Source organism: Acartia tonsa, chromosome 14, assembly GCF_053477335.1.
Source record: "Acartia tonsa isolate MP-2025a chromosome 14, ASM5347733v1, whole genome shotgun sequence".
In the NCBI taxonomy this organism is placed as follows: Eukaryota; Metazoa; Arthropoda; class Copepoda; order Calanoida; family Acartiidae; genus Acartia; species Acartia tonsa.
In genome coordinates this window covers 21,643,310-21,658,582 of record NC_137273.1, presented here as the reverse complement: position 1 = coordinate 21,658,582, position 15,273 = coordinate 21,643,310, and the positions used below count along the sequence as shown (strand labels likewise).

The 15,273-nt window shown below is 32.3% G+C and overlaps 3 protein-coding genes across 7 annotated transcripts in view; 2 read left to right on the top strand and 1 right to left on the bottom strand.

The window, feature by feature from the left end:
• Nucleotides 1-6,456, top strand: part of LOC145306132 (glutamate-gated chloride channel-like) — a 40,474-nt gene extending 34,018 nt beyond the window's left edge. For all 3 annotated transcript variants that reach the window (XM_080148097.1, XM_080148098.1, XM_080148096.1), the window contains exons 17-19: nt 2,177-2,213; nt 2,692-2,756; nt 3,549-6,456. In XM_080148097.1, the coding sequence (XP_080004223.1) occupies nt 2,177-2,213; nt 2,692-2,756; nt 3,549-3,628 (182 nt within the window). In that variant the 3' untranslated portion in view covers nt 3,629-6,456. The remainder of the gene's footprint in view (nt 1-2,176; nt 2,214-2,691; nt 2,757-3,548) is intronic.
• Nucleotides 1-15,273, top strand: part of RpL19 (ribosomal protein L19) — a 249,838-nt gene that overhangs the window by 33,082 nt on the left and 201,483 nt on the right. The window lies entirely within an intron of this gene.
• LOC145306134 (uS5 assembly chaperone PDCD2-like) lies at nt 6,837-15,271 on the bottom strand. Its single transcript, XM_080148099.1, has 13 exons — nt 15,152-15,271; nt 14,424-14,541; nt 13,611-13,680; nt 13,006-13,149; nt 12,584-12,641; nt 11,856-11,921; nt 11,204-11,296; nt 10,854-10,904; nt 10,415-10,483; nt 10,047-10,108; nt 9,299-9,392; nt 7,937-8,028; nt 6,837-7,413 (listed from the first exon to the last, which is right to left on the bottom strand). The coding sequence occupies exons 1-13, from the start codon at nt 15,257-15,259 to the stop codon at nt 7,320-7,322; spliced, it is 1,119 nt and encodes a 372-aa protein (XP_080004225.1). The 5' UTR covers nt 15,260-15,271; the 3' UTR covers nt 6,837-7,319.

Below are 15,273 nucleotides of genomic sequence, written 5' to 3'. Positions count from 1 at the left end.
TATCGCTTTGGTCAATGAGAGTTAAATTAGGATTATTAGAGCACTAAGATTCTTAAATGCCCTACCATTGGAAGACTCGAGCTCATATATAGATGTTTATTTCCTATATAGATCTGTCATGAATCTTGAAGCTTGAAATCAAGCCATTTTATAAAAAAAATCTGTCGAAAATATTTCATGAAGTAAAATATATCAAAAGCTGTCGCTCATATAGGTATAGAATAAGAAAAAAGAGGAAATATTTTACTGTTTTGTGTGTGCACCTGTCCGCCAGAGGTTGAATCAGAAATGAATACGAGGTCCAGAAATTTCTTTTCAAATAATTCTGAGACAAAATTCTTACTAGTACTTTTATCATTAACTTACTTAATAAAGTAAAGAACTGAAAACTTAAGAAAAACTAAGAAACTTTATAAGTATTTATAACTAAAAGATTTTTTAAGACTAACATTAAAAAATTTCATTAGGATAGCATCTTCTTTTGTGATTAGCTTTATTGATTCTTTTCTCACTTTTTTTTCTTTTCAGCCAGAAGTGACTAAAACTGTTCCTAATTTAGGAATCTGCTAATAAAAAATTGCTTTGATGAAATACACACTTTAAAGCATAAAAAGTCTTCGCTGTTTTCGCGGAAATTAAAATGAAAAATTATAAGACTAAAAACGGTATTGTTAGACCCGAGGGGCCGAAGGTTCGGATTGGCAAAACTTAATTTCATGATTTTTATTTTGATATTCTTAGAAAATTGTCTGTAATACGATGCGATAAATAACCATAATAAATCGATGGTATACATTATTTTTCAGCATGATCAGTTTTTAAAGCCATGCTGCAAAAATTTCTAAGAATTATCCTAAAATATTTTACCCAGTCTTTTATGAAAAAGCCCATCCTATATAAAAAGTTTGAATGTTTTCCTGGCAAAACTTGGTTCCACAAGACGAATAGAGGAATTGATCAGATCTTAAATACAATTTCTAGTATGGCTTCGAAACCGATTAATATCCGCTATATTAGAACCAGTTTTCAGCCATACTAAACATGATGTATAGCATCGTGTTACAGTCAATTTTCCACGTATTATAAAGTTAAAATCATAAAATAAATACCAGTTTTGTTAGCACAGGCCTTCAGCCCGGGCTAAGAAAACTGGTTTTGATCTTATAATTTTTCATTTTAAGATCCCCGGAAAGCTGTCTATAATACGTTGCGATAAATAAATATTTCTTTCTATTTTGCATTTTCTTTACATTATATTTGGATAGATATTTGCTTTTCATTAAATTTTAATCATATTTTGAAAATTTTACTTATTTTTAAAAACAAGGATAACAACATCCTCAGAAAAAAAAATCCAAAATTAGATGGTAGTACAAACGAACATCATCACTTGTAAAGTGTCAAATTAATTATAGAAAAGCTTCGTTTTTATAACTAAGGTAACTTAGGTATAATATAATTTACGCTGGAGTGCAATTTGTTTTTAATTTGTTAATAAAATTAATCCCCCTTAGAAAATAGTTATTTATCGCATCGTATTACAGACAGCTTTCCGCGGATATTACAATGAGCAATTATATGATTAACAAGACTGGTATTAATTTTCTGTTTTTTATTTTAATATTGTAATATTGTATATTCAGAACTGATAATATTGATGTAGTACGTTGCGATACATGATTTTCTAACATGGCTGACAACCTGTTCTAATCCAGTGGATATTACTCGATTTCGAAGCCATGCCGTATAAAAATGTTGCAATAAATTGTGATTGTGAAGCCTATCAAAGTTTGCAAAAGAAAGTAGATTTGTTACAGCTTCACATAGAAAGTGTCAGTTATGCATTACCCCCAATTTTTAAAATATTTATTATATGACAAATAAGCCAGGAATATAAATAGATAAGACAATGGCCGATAGATTTATGATGATACACCAAATTACCCATTCTGTAGATTACAATCAATTAGTGGTTGAAACATTTTGACACTCAACATAATGACCCGACCAATCAAAATTCAAAAAAAAATCCTCAAAGTTGTTGAGCCAGCGAATAAGAAAATGTGTTTATTAACTTGGGGGACTAATGTAATCATTGTACTCATTGTCTCCTCCCTCCCTGGAAAAAGTAGGGATCAGAAAGCTAAAAGAATAATGATTTTTAATCTTATTTTAGGTGTCAAATCTGTTTTAGATCCGCGCCAAGGATTAAGGTAGGTTTTATCATTAAATATTATTTATCAGAGGGTGGTGTTGACTTTATTTAAAAAACAAAAACAACCCCCCCCCCCCCATTTTTGATGATTTCCTTGGTACTTTTACAAATTTCGCCTTAATTCTTTTTAAAATCACCTGTTGGGGCAAAGCCCCTAGAGGTTAGGGGCGAAGCTGCTAGTGTATAAAATAGTAGAAGATTTTTGTCTGAATCTTAAAAATTTATTGAATACTGAACTGATTGAGTTCTCCATTTAAGGGAAGCTTCACATAGTTTCTAAGATGGTTTTAGGCTATTTTATTATCCAGATGTAGGTCCTAAGATGGTTCTATGTTATTATCATTTCAATCGCGTCCCCTACGAATAAAGAGTCCTTTGATGCTAGGGGCGCATCCGCAAGTGATTAAATGTTGTAGGTGTATAATTATTCTCTAGTATATATAATTGCAGATAGGTAAAGTGACTATATATTTTAGTTATAGGCCAGGAGCTAAGAAGATTGATGTCATGGCCAGAATTGTCTTTCCAGCCACTTTTGCAGGTATTTTCACACAATAACTTCCATGTTATCCTTATATAAAAAGTAACAGGATCTGTGTTTGTCTGTGTGCTAACGCTGAACCGATATGGCTCTCATAGGTCCTTGGAAAGTTAATCTTGTTGGGAGGGTACTACTAACACCCTAAGAGAAATCCCACCCAGAAACAAATGTCCCCAATAAAAATTGTAAATCTTCTTTTTAAAACAGGATTCAAAAGCGGTTGGGAAGGAGGGTCAAATTTCTCGCCCGCAACCTCAAGTGATGCCTCAGGGGATGTAGCCGCTAATTTTAACAGAAGATAGAAAACTGTAATGGTTAATTCTCTCACAGTGGTTTTCCATTTTTATTTTTGTCTGTTATATAAAAGAATGGTGACAATTCATGACACCTTGAATTTAGCAAAGCATTTAATAAATTCAATAATTCATTAGATGAATGAATGTAGAATACGTGGATATTGTGACAGCGGCTCATATAGAGCTCAGTTCTTAGTCAATACGTTCCTCCATGGTCAGTTAAGGGTGGGGGGCCCGGGGGTATCGTTATATTAGCCAGCTGGGTGAAATATTTAGTTAAAGTGTGCGTGAATCTCTCACAATATCCACAGGTGAATTCTTTAAAAACTTTTGCCTCACTAAAAAAATCAGTGAGGCTCGCTAAAAATTTAGAGGGGACAATTTGGCCTCACTAAAATTTTAGTGAGGCAACTGATTTTAGTGAGGCAAAAGTTTTTTTAAGAATTCACCTCAGGTGTTCTAAATTCATTATTACATTAACCTTATTTGTTTTTAGGTTTAAATGTGTTCTACTGGTCCTACTATCTCTCCATGGCTGAATATGCAAGCTCAAAGAATTCTACGGATTCTAGCTAATTTTTTGTTAAAGCCTTATCATTTATATTATTTATTATTATTAAATAATTTATTTTAGATAATTTATTATTATTGTTGTTGAAGTCTTTCCAAGAGGGTTATTTTTTAGCGTATTTTCTAAAAATTCGTGATTAGTGTTTAGTCATATGCGCTTATTAAGTCAAACTGTTCTTAATTTTGACCAAATGTATGTGTATGAAATGTTCATAATTAAGAACAGTTTGACTTGATAAGGGCATTTAAACGATAACACACAACTTTAAGGAAAATAACCGTATAAAAATATCCTCTTTCTAGCAAACAAATCTGAGTGTTTTATAATTAAAATTTTATTTTTGTTATTATTACAATACAAGTAAAGACAGTATGAGTGCTTTCAATAAGTTTAAATCGATCTTTTACACAATTTAACCTAGGAAATAGATATAATATTATTTGATAAATTAATATTATGATAAATAGTATTATATATTATGATGTATGCTTTGTGTAAATGATTGTAATTGCTTTTTGTTAATAATTTTATCTCATGGAAAAAATATGTATTGAAATATTGAACTTGGCTTAATTCTGTTAGTTTGAAAAGTAGTGAAGCCTAAGAGGAGCAGACGGGCCTAGATGACAAGGAGTGATTGATTGATTGTGGCGCCAAAAATGCCGCGTTTATTTATAAGTGTTTAAAAATGCGCCAAACACAGGTTTATCCAAAGCAAATTAAGAGTTTTCTGATCTTTTAGTGATAAATTAATATAGTTAGAATTGGTTATACTAATAAATAAAGTGATAAGACTAACACAAGAAAGTACTAATTAATATGAAAAAGTTTAGCATTTCTAAACCGATATTTAGTTAAATGGTGTAGAATTTTTATGCCAAAAAAAATAATTTTGCCCATATTTATGGCTAGAGGGATAATTTTGTATTATCTATTTATCTAACTTAATCTTTATCTCAAAGAAAAAATCCGACCAAAGAAATATGTACAGTTTTGGGATTTTACAATGCAAATTGAAGAACACTTACTTTTTTTGCCAAGTTTTCTTGTTTGTTGTGGGTTTAAAAGCTACAAAACCAACTCCTTCAATGAGATTATTTATTGTTTAATTAATATTTGCTAAGTATTTAGGTTATGGTTTCATTTGGTTAGGTTAATTAGGATTGTAATTTAATGCAATTTGTAAATTTGATTATAGAAATAAGGTCATGTTAGTATTATGTAAAACATACAGTCTATAGTAAATTTTGATCATTATTTTTCAAATATTAAAACACATTCAAAGTTCTTGTAAAAATCTTGTAATAGTTATTTACTGAATTACAGACAGCTTTCCATGGATATGAAAATGAAATCTTTTAAGATTAAAGCCAGTTTTGTTAGCCCAGAGGAAAATTGTCTGTAATACGATGCAATATATGATTTTTCAGTATAGCTGATAGCCGATTCTAATCCAGCTGATATTAATCGGTTTTGAAGCCATTCTGGAATAAGGAGTATGTATTTTGGATGAAAATTATGTCAAATTAGGGAAGGGATTTTTGTTACTTTTCACTGCCAAAAAAACCATTAAAAATTTAAGTGTTAGAATCAATTAACATTTATTTCATTTATATAAGATTACATCGAATTGTGATTTTTTTTTCAAATAAATTATTTTCTCTAAAAAATATTCAGATAAAAAGTTTATATTAATAGACTAATTATTAGTTAGGTTTAGAAATATTGGATCTATTACAGTTCATAGTAAAATGTTCCTGGTAACGATTATCTCTAAAAATCTATGAACTTTTAAGACAGCCAAACGGTGAAATGTAAAGATTACGCGCGCACAAAAGAAGTCCTACAAATATTCTGGAATAGTCATAACTTAATAATGCACAGTTGTTTCGCAGTGCACATAAATGTGCGAAAAAGACTTATATTACACGTTTTTTCTTCAGTGAAGTTTTTCCTGTACTTCATTGGATCTTGGCTATTCCAGATTATTTATATAGACCTTCTCATGTCGTTTAAAACGGTGTACGAACATGCCATGTACATTCAGGCGTTTGGTAGCTAGCAGCCTTTAAAGTTAATATATTTTTGAAGTAATCGTAACCAGGAACATTTTACCGTGAACTGCACTAGTTGCGAATTGTATATGTAAAGTTGATTATTATTATTAGAGAAAAATGCAGTTAGTTAGCATTGAAATAGGAGGAGGGAACATTTCTTACAAGTTACAATCGTTGGTTAAACAGCACAAGTAAAAAAGTCAAATCCTTTGGTATGGAAGATAGTCATTAAGGGAAGGAGGGGACATTGGGCTGTTTACACTTATCACCAGTTTTATTATAACGTTTTCTAATTCATTGGTTTTACAATTTTGGGGACTAAATTTGGATTGGTTGGTTCATTAAGTTAAGTGTCCAAACGTTTTAACATCTAATTCTATTCTACAGAAGGGATAATTTTGTATCATGATTTCGGGTGTAAATCAATTTTTTTGGAAATGGTCTCATCCATTAACATCCCGGCTAGTTATTGCATGTATTTCTTACAAAATGAAATAAAACTATGAACAAATATGGTTTATCAAAGCAAAATAATGGTTTTTGTATTAATATAATAATAGATTATTTACCTTTTAATACCAAGAGCAAGTACTCTAGAGTAAGGAGGTAAGAAATGAGCCCCCCTCCCCCCTATTTATTTTTACCTAGTGATATTATTATTAAACTAGAATTAATTGTTATTTCTACACAGTACAATTTTAATGAGGCCTAATAATAATTAATAACTCATATTTATATAAATATTATGTCATTAAATAATAAATATATTAAATTAATTTCTTATTTATAGTACCTAACACACAGGCTGGCCAATGACTTTTTACCAAAATAGTGTAGAGGAAAATCATGCATAGTGTACAACAGATCTTTACCTACTAAATACTTTAGCAGTCTAGGTTAGTTATCAGATTTTAAGGTATTTCAGAGCAGTACAGACAGACCAAATAATTTAAATAGAAGAGATGCATTGCTTAGCAAAATTTCAACCAAAAATCATTCTTTCAATTTTAAAAGCATGAGAGAAACCGCATTTTCTCTGTGTAAATCAATCTTCTACATCCGCCAAAAAAATCACTTTTCCCCTATTCCATTTAAAACGTACAGACAATAGGACATTTTAACTCATAGAGTAGCTTTGTTAATGAAAAACATATAGTTTTTGTCGCAGTTTTATTTCATAGTACTTCCTTTATAAAATCTTAATATATTTTATTCATTTCATACAAACAAAACTGCACTAGATAATTTTTCATGAAAAAAAAAATAGAAAAAAATATGTAAATTTGACATCAATGGTTCAGGGAGCTAGCTCAACAAGACGAGATTATTATTTATCGCATTGTATTATAGACATCTTTCCGCGGAAAGTAAAATGAAAAAATTTGTAAGTTTTTTTAGCCCCGAGAGTCCGAAGGCACGGGCTAACAAAAATGGTTTTATTTTAATGTTCATGGAAAAATTGAATGTAAAACGATGCTATTCATGATTATTCAGTATGGCTGAAATTCGGTTCTAATCCAGTAGATATCAAGCAGTTTTGAAGCCATACTGAAAAATCTGGAAAAACATAATGCTCTCGACTAGGTTCTCTCTGTTATCAGCTGTTGGCAGCTCTCTATTAGGTACTCTCTCTTGAGTGTTATGCTTCTGGTTGGGGCATCACAGGTAGATTTGTTTTGTCAAAGTCAAGCACAGCAGCAAACTCTTCTACATAGCCCTCAATATCACAATCTCTAAAAAAAATCACTTTGTTAGAAACTTTTACAGTTATATATTAAAACTAGTCTTACACGCTTGTACCCTTACAGACAAAATTTTTAAAAAATATTTGACATTTGATTTGGCTTGGTTAAGAGATTTTGTTATCTTACTTGGACAGACGGACGTACAAACAGAGGGACATACAAACAAAGGGGGGGGGGGGAGGACATCCGTTTTGTCCTAGATTGATTAGGCTTATTGAGAAAATTCCAAAACTGTAAAGAACATTCTTCTAGCCCTAATATAGACAATGTAACAGTTTTTTAATTAACTTACTTACGGACAGACATGCAAACCGACTGACGTTATATATGGTGTTATAAATGTGTCTACAAACATAAAGACGGACAGAAAATCGTTTTGGAGACCATCATTAGATGTCCTAAGGGAGATACAACTGACGAGAAAGCACTAAAAAATTGAATTGGTAGAAGAAAAAACTAAATTGGCATAAAAAACTTTAAAGATATATCTAAAGTAAAGTTTAATACTTACTTATTACAAGTGTATATATAGATACTGCCCCAGTCCACTGCCTCCTGAAGTTCTAAACCAAGTCCAAGCACGCACAAGATTTGTGGCATCACCTTAACATATAGTAATGGATATTAGAATACGTGGATATTGTGAGATATTCTTGCATATCCTGAAAAATGCTTCTCTTAGCTGGCTATTTTAACTCTATCCCCCTTTCCCCCCGTCCTTATGACTTTACCCCATCCCCTAATTGACCAAGGAGAAACATATTGACCAATATGTGAGGACTTTGATAGCAACCTAAATTGACTACAAAAATTCCTCTGTCACAAAATTCACGTATTATATATCGATTCAGATGATATTAATATAATTTTAGATATGAAAAACATTTGGTGGTAATTTAATAGTATTGCTAAAACACCTTCACTAAATAATTAATTACAAGGATAAGTTAAAAATGTAATCAGATGCTTAAAGCTAACATCTGTGGATAAAAATGTTAGCTTCTGATAACTGATCTGATATAATATAGGCCTACTAATGAAAACGGCTTTCAATATCTTTTGAAATCACTAATTTTTAACAGGTCATGTTTGAAAGTAAATAAAACAAGTTTAAAAATACAGAGCACAAAAAGATTATAAAAATTATTACCCAAAATGTAATCAGATGCTTAAAGCTGACATCTGTGGATAAAAAAATGTTAGCTTCTGATAACTGATTTGAAATAATATAGGCATACTTATAAAAACGGCTTTCAATATCTTTTGAAATCATTAATTTTTTACAGGTCATATTTTGAAAGTATAAAAAACAAGTTTAAAAATACAGAGCACAAAAAGATTATAAAAATTATTACCCAAAATGTAATCAGATGCTTAAAGCTAACTTCTATGGATAAAAAAAGTTAGCTTCTGATAACTGATTTAATATAATATAGGCCAACTAATGTAAAAAACTTTAAAAGTCTTTATTAAAGCTTTTAGGGGCTAAGTGGCAATTATATTTTTTGAAAAGAAAATCATGCTGAATAAGTAAACTTTTTGATGAAAATTACAAATTGTATTACAAAAACTACGTAAACAAACAATACATGTTGCCATAATGATAATATTTGCTATTCTAAAAGTTGGAGGCAAAATAGTTTATCTTCAAGACACCTATCAATTAGACTCAGGGATCTAATGGTATCAGAAAATAATCTATAAATTGATGTACATCTCAAATGATAATACACAAAATTACCCCTTAAAAAATTAATAAAAGTTCCCAAAGTTGTTAAGTCAACGTATAAGAAAACGCTATTATTAAACTTTAAGGACTATAGTTTATTAAACAGGCCAATGTCCCCTCCCTCCCTATATTTGACCCCCTTACCTGGAATTCAAATGACCTCTGACCTCCACACTTTGAGCAAGGAGGTATTTGTGGAAGTTGAACAGTGAAGGTGCATAACAACGGTTCTCCACTCCTTAAATATGTATTTAACCTATAGATGCCTTTAATACTAATCGAAATTATTAATTGGTTGTTGCAACAGAGTTTTTTAGTTATCTGATAAAGCAATTCTCGCAGCTGGCTAAAATAATGATTCCCCCCATCTACTCCCCTCCTACTTGATTAACGTTCTGACCAGTAAATGAGGTCCTATTAGCAAGCGAAATTGACGACAAATTTTCCATTGTCATTATATCCTCGTATATTCTATATTATATCAATTCTAATACTCTATTATGTCTTGTTTTTGTTTATCTCTGAACTAAATATTGCTGGTGAATTGTTGATAACGCGGCCAATCGTCCAACCATTTGATCGAATGACCTTTGTCAGAAAGCCCTAATTGTTCATGGTAATAAGCTGTACCTATTTTGGACCAAGGCATTTCCCCCTTCTCTAACTATTATTATCGCGCACCTGAGCTGACATAGTAGCAGTAGGAACATTTTTTTAACGTCTTTAGTTTGACTCAGAGTTAGGGTAGAAAGTTAGGGTAACCCTATCACCTTCACGACAAAAATCAGATGCACTACGTGTTGTGCCACAGTCATGGGTCAAAGAATAATTACTTATTTGTCTGACACAAAAAATCCTACTACTTTATATAAAAGGATTGTTGAGCACTTACCTTTGATATCTTATAATTTGTTGGGGTGCCCTTCTAACTCGAGAATTAAACTTTTCACTTGCCTAAGAACATAACATTTCAACATGGTAATTTTGAGAAAAAACAATTAGGTAATCAAGAGAAAAAATTTGAACAAATTTTATTTATTTAGTAAGAGCTGTTTAGATTAACCCTTTGAAGTTTTCAGTTGCTTGTTTATTACTTCAGGTTATATTTAGTTACATCAGGTAGCCCCACAGGGTTAAAGCCCCCCGCAGGCATAGAAAAAAACATTCCTCCCATTTGTTCAATTGATTTTAAAAATAAGGGGGGGGGGGTTTCAGTGCTCGATGGGAACTTTGAGGGAAAGGACCAAATTATATTGTTACCTTATCATTTGTTTGTCCTGACTCAACTTGATTCCATTCCTCCTCAGATACTCCTTCACTGATAGCTTCCTAATCAGGGATATTAAGGGATAAGACAAGGATGTTCATTTAAAATGCAACCCAAAATATAATAAAACGAATTTCTCCGTAGGAGATAAAAATTATTGGTTGAAAAGTTTAAACACTTCTAGTTGGAACCAACCAATCAAAACTCAATAACGTTTTTGAGCAACATGATATCGTGGTTTATTATAAAACAAAACGGTCAATACAATGTAAAAGCTGAATGCTCATGGGGTACAGTTTTCTTCAGAAGAAAAAATCAGCCTTATATCTTATATAGACGTCGAGAAATTCAAGTTTCTCCTGAGCCGTAGTCAGACGAACAGCCCGACAAGGCGAATTATATTGTGTAGCTAAAAAAAACACATTTTCTTACCTCTACTTCCATGGTTGGGTCTATCAAGTGTTTGTAATCTTCAATATCGTTCTAAAAAATAAACATTTTAATAATTTATTATTTCTCGCTTCGCATTAATACTTTTCCGCGGATAATAAAATGAAAACTTGTAATAATATTTAAAATTTTATTTTGCTATCCGCGGAAAAGTTTCTATAATACAATACATGAATGAATTTTCAGTATGGCTCATAACCGATTCTAATCCAGCGGATAATAACCTGTTTCAAAGCCATATTGGGGAGAAAAAAATAAGACAAAGATACGCAACCTAAAAATTAAAGCAGTACCTACATTTTTAAAAACTTAAAATTTCTGTGAAATATTACCTGCTTTTCATCTTTTTCCGGTTCTTCCTCAATCTCAAGAAGTCCTTCAGGGAAGCCAACTCTTGTGTGAGGTCCCCCATATTTACCATTCTCCTAAAGTATTAAAATGTATAGTATTTCTTCAGGGAAGCCAACTCTTGTATAAGGTCCCCTATATTTACCATTCTCCTAAATATTAGAATATATAGTATTTCTTCAGGGAAGCCAACTCTTGTGTGAGGTCCCCCATATTTACCATTCTCCTAAATATTAAAATATATATAGTATTTCTTCAGGGAAGCAAACACTGGTATGTATTGTATATCCCTATTTCATCATTTCCTTTCAGGAACACTACTTTATCAATAATTTTGAATAAATCAGAAAAAGATTTTCAAAAATGAAAAAGGTCTGATAAATATTGTAAATTAAGAAAAAAGTGTATATATATAAGGTTTTCTGGTTCTAGTTTGCAGGCTTCCTCATACACCTCATACAGATGTGCTGGAATAAAATGTAGGGTAGGTTTTTTTTGGAGATAATCGTTTACAAGAACATTTTACGTCCATCTAACTATAGAGCATATCCTATCTATAATATAGCTGCGCTCCTATAAAGAAGAGTTATATATGTATTAAGATGAATATAAATGGGAAATTAAAAATGAACTTACTGTACATTCTTGTTTATGTCCTTTTTTCCAGTCCAGTTTTTGGTGGCTTTGACTACAATATGAAACCTAAATAATGATATCTATAATACAAAGTAAAACGATGTCTGTCTGTCTTTACTTTTTCATTTAAATTATAAATACAAGGGTTGTCAAAACCACACAACCCCCCCCCCCCCCCACCCCCAATGCCCCTTGAGACCTTCATGAGGCATAGCCGCTAGTATAATAGAAAGTAATGAACTCTTTACGTCTGCAGCTTATGATGCTAATAACTGATGAACTGATTGAGTTCTCCTTATTTAGGGAAGCTTCACATAGGTCCTAGGGTGGATTTAGACTATTTTATTTTAGATTTAAGGCTTGGAATGTTTTAGGCTATTTTTTCCCTTTTCTTACAGAGCCTTAGATGCCTGAGGCGTAACCACTAGTTCTCAATCTTCATAGGGGATAATTTAGGACAATAATTTAATTAAAAACTACCTACTTGTATCTTTTTTGTATATTTTAAATTTGTAGAAAAGAAATACAGATATCTTAAAATTTGAAATAAAAACAAGCGATTTTCCTTGGCAGCTATATAACATAACATGTATAATTTTTGGTGAAAATTCGCATTCTATCTCTAACTTACTTTGTCCGTCCATCCGAATTTCTTTTTCTTCTAAAATATATATCAAACCCAATAAACTAAACATCTGCTCTAGAACTCAGGGAGTCCATCTAATTACCTGTCTGCACCGTCCACAAGATTTATCTCCTCGACACCCACAAACAGGGCAAAGTGTTCTGAAATACAGAAAATGTTCGTTTATATTGTTATTTGTTTTGTTGAATAGTAAAACAGCAGTGCCCTTTTTTTTGGGATATTTGTTACACAAAAATTCTTAACAACATCACTATGCTAATTTTTTTTTCGGGGGGGGGGGGGGGTGTTGGAACACAATTTTTATCAGGAGGAGGGTGGAAGAAGAATGTTTCTAACCCCCTAGAAATTAAATAGAATGAAATCTAAGCTTGGTATTACCAGTAGGGATAGTACCTGTTACACAGATCCTACTCAGTACAGAGTTTTTTTTCATCCGAACGAACACATATTTTTCTACTCTGCATTTTAGATACCTACCTATTAATATTACTACGATTAACCTACCCAAATTTCTGAGGTACAATATCAGTTCTCCAACCCGGCCTTTCCTCTGGTGGTTCGGCCGGATAAAACCGGTTTTCTCTCGACAGCTGACTTCGCAGTACTAAAACAGGGAGGCCAACTTTTGATCCATCTTCCACGGTTTCACTAAAAATAACAAGTTAAAAATCAATAACCCACATGATAGGTATACACGAAAATCTTATTGTAAAAAATTGCTGAAATTGGAATAATAAAATAATTTAATTAATTTTAACTTGAAGAATCACTTATATTGCGCATAGGCAAAATATCTAGCTTCGTATAGAATCAGATATTGTTGGGTGCTGTATTTGGCCCTTTCCCAAAAATAGTATGTATATGTAGTCATAGTTTCTTGGTGTTTGGACCTAATTAGTTATGGATTATGACGATACACTTTTGTATAGCCAATAGGGCCAGCTCAAGCTCCACGTTCAAGTATATTATCACTTTAAAAGCTGTCACACGGGAGCTACTCTTTATTACCCATAAAAACCCATTGGTTTAGAGGTTAGCGAGACTCTTCGCTATACACAGACAGACATACGGACATCCTGTTACTTATAAACCAAAATTTATAGATTTACCTCTTTTTATTCCAGCATGACCCATTTGAACAGATAAAAACAAAAATAGTTCTGTGAAACGCTCTCGCACCTAAATAAATATATTTGCATATACTTGGCAATCGTCGAAAAATTAAGTTATCGATGGTTTTTTTGCATTTAGTGTACCCAAAGTATTTATACTCGACACGTTCACAGTTCACTCTTGGTTGGCTGTAAAGCTTTAGTTCCTGTTATTAAACGGTTTTGCTGGCTCAAACCAAAGCTTTTAAACAACAACTTTCATTTGAAGAAGGGACAATTTTTATCATCATTGGGGATGTATATCAATTTAGCATCCATATTGTCTTATCCCTCAATATTAAAGATAGTCACTAAAAAACTTCACTAAAATAATAGATAGGTACCTATAGAATATAAGTTGTTATTATGATAGGGGAAAACTGCTAAAATGGACATCACTTATTGGTCAGTTCGTTTATCTAATAGGAGCTGAGGGAATGGGTAAAGAGGGTGGCTCGTTATTGTAGCCAGCTACAAGTTTCAATTTATTAGATTACATTAAATGCATGGATCTAAAGGGGTAACACAATGGCCGATAAATAGAAGTACATTCCCTATGATAATACATAAATTACACAAAAATACTCCTTCTGTAGATTACAATTAGTGGTTGAAAAGTTTGGACACTCAACCTAATGAACCAACCAATTAAAATTTATCTACATATAGTACCCAAAGTTGTTAAGCTAACGAATAAGAAAACGCTATTGGGGACTAGTGTAACAATCAGCCCAATGTCCCCTCCCTACCTGGTGAAATGAGATTTTGTACCTGACCCCGGCGCATACACTTGAAGTAGAAATACTAGCTGCTGGGAACAATGTGGGCAAGTTAGTTTTGTTGACAAGGGTAGGTTCTGCAGATCTAACCAGGCGGGAGCACCACCAACCTAAAATTATCATAAACACTAAATGGTGCTTTACCTAAAAAAAAACTGTAAAGTACTAACCATACCTTGTAATTTTTGAAAATTAAAGTAAAAGGTTGTTTAATAGAGGGAATGTACCTCCAACCTCCCGGCACGAGCTCTATATAACTCATCCCAAGGGGTTGGGGACCGTGTATCGACTTTAAATTGGGTCTTTAAATATATCAGCCAATAGCGTAGGAAATATTAGCACAGCAAAGTCGCTACAAAAGAGCAGAAAGTAATTGCTGGCATTATACATTTGTTGCTCCTTTCAACAAAAATACTTTCCTTCTTTCTAAAAAAATATAAAGTGGGGGTATCAAACTTCAACCCCAAACCTCGGTTTAAAGTGCATTCAGAGGCTCATAATGGCGCCTCCAATAATCCTTGAGTGCCGAAGGATCTCCCCTAACGTTGGACCGAAATGGTTTCTCTTAAGGTTACCTAAAGAGATGGATACTCGTAAAAAGAAAGTACAGAGGTTTTTATTTTTATTTTTCAAGCTAAAATTTTAAGTGATAGGTCCCCCCTTCCCTGAAGTGTCTCTAGCAGCATTTAACGGCGTCGCCAATGAAACATAATAATGAACCTTGCTAGGAAAATATCTGCTTTCAACTTCAAAACTTTCAAATTCTTTCTCGAGTCCCCAGGCCGGATAATCTCCATTATAAAACCCTAAATCAACATTTTTAGGCATTTTTTTCCGTTGAA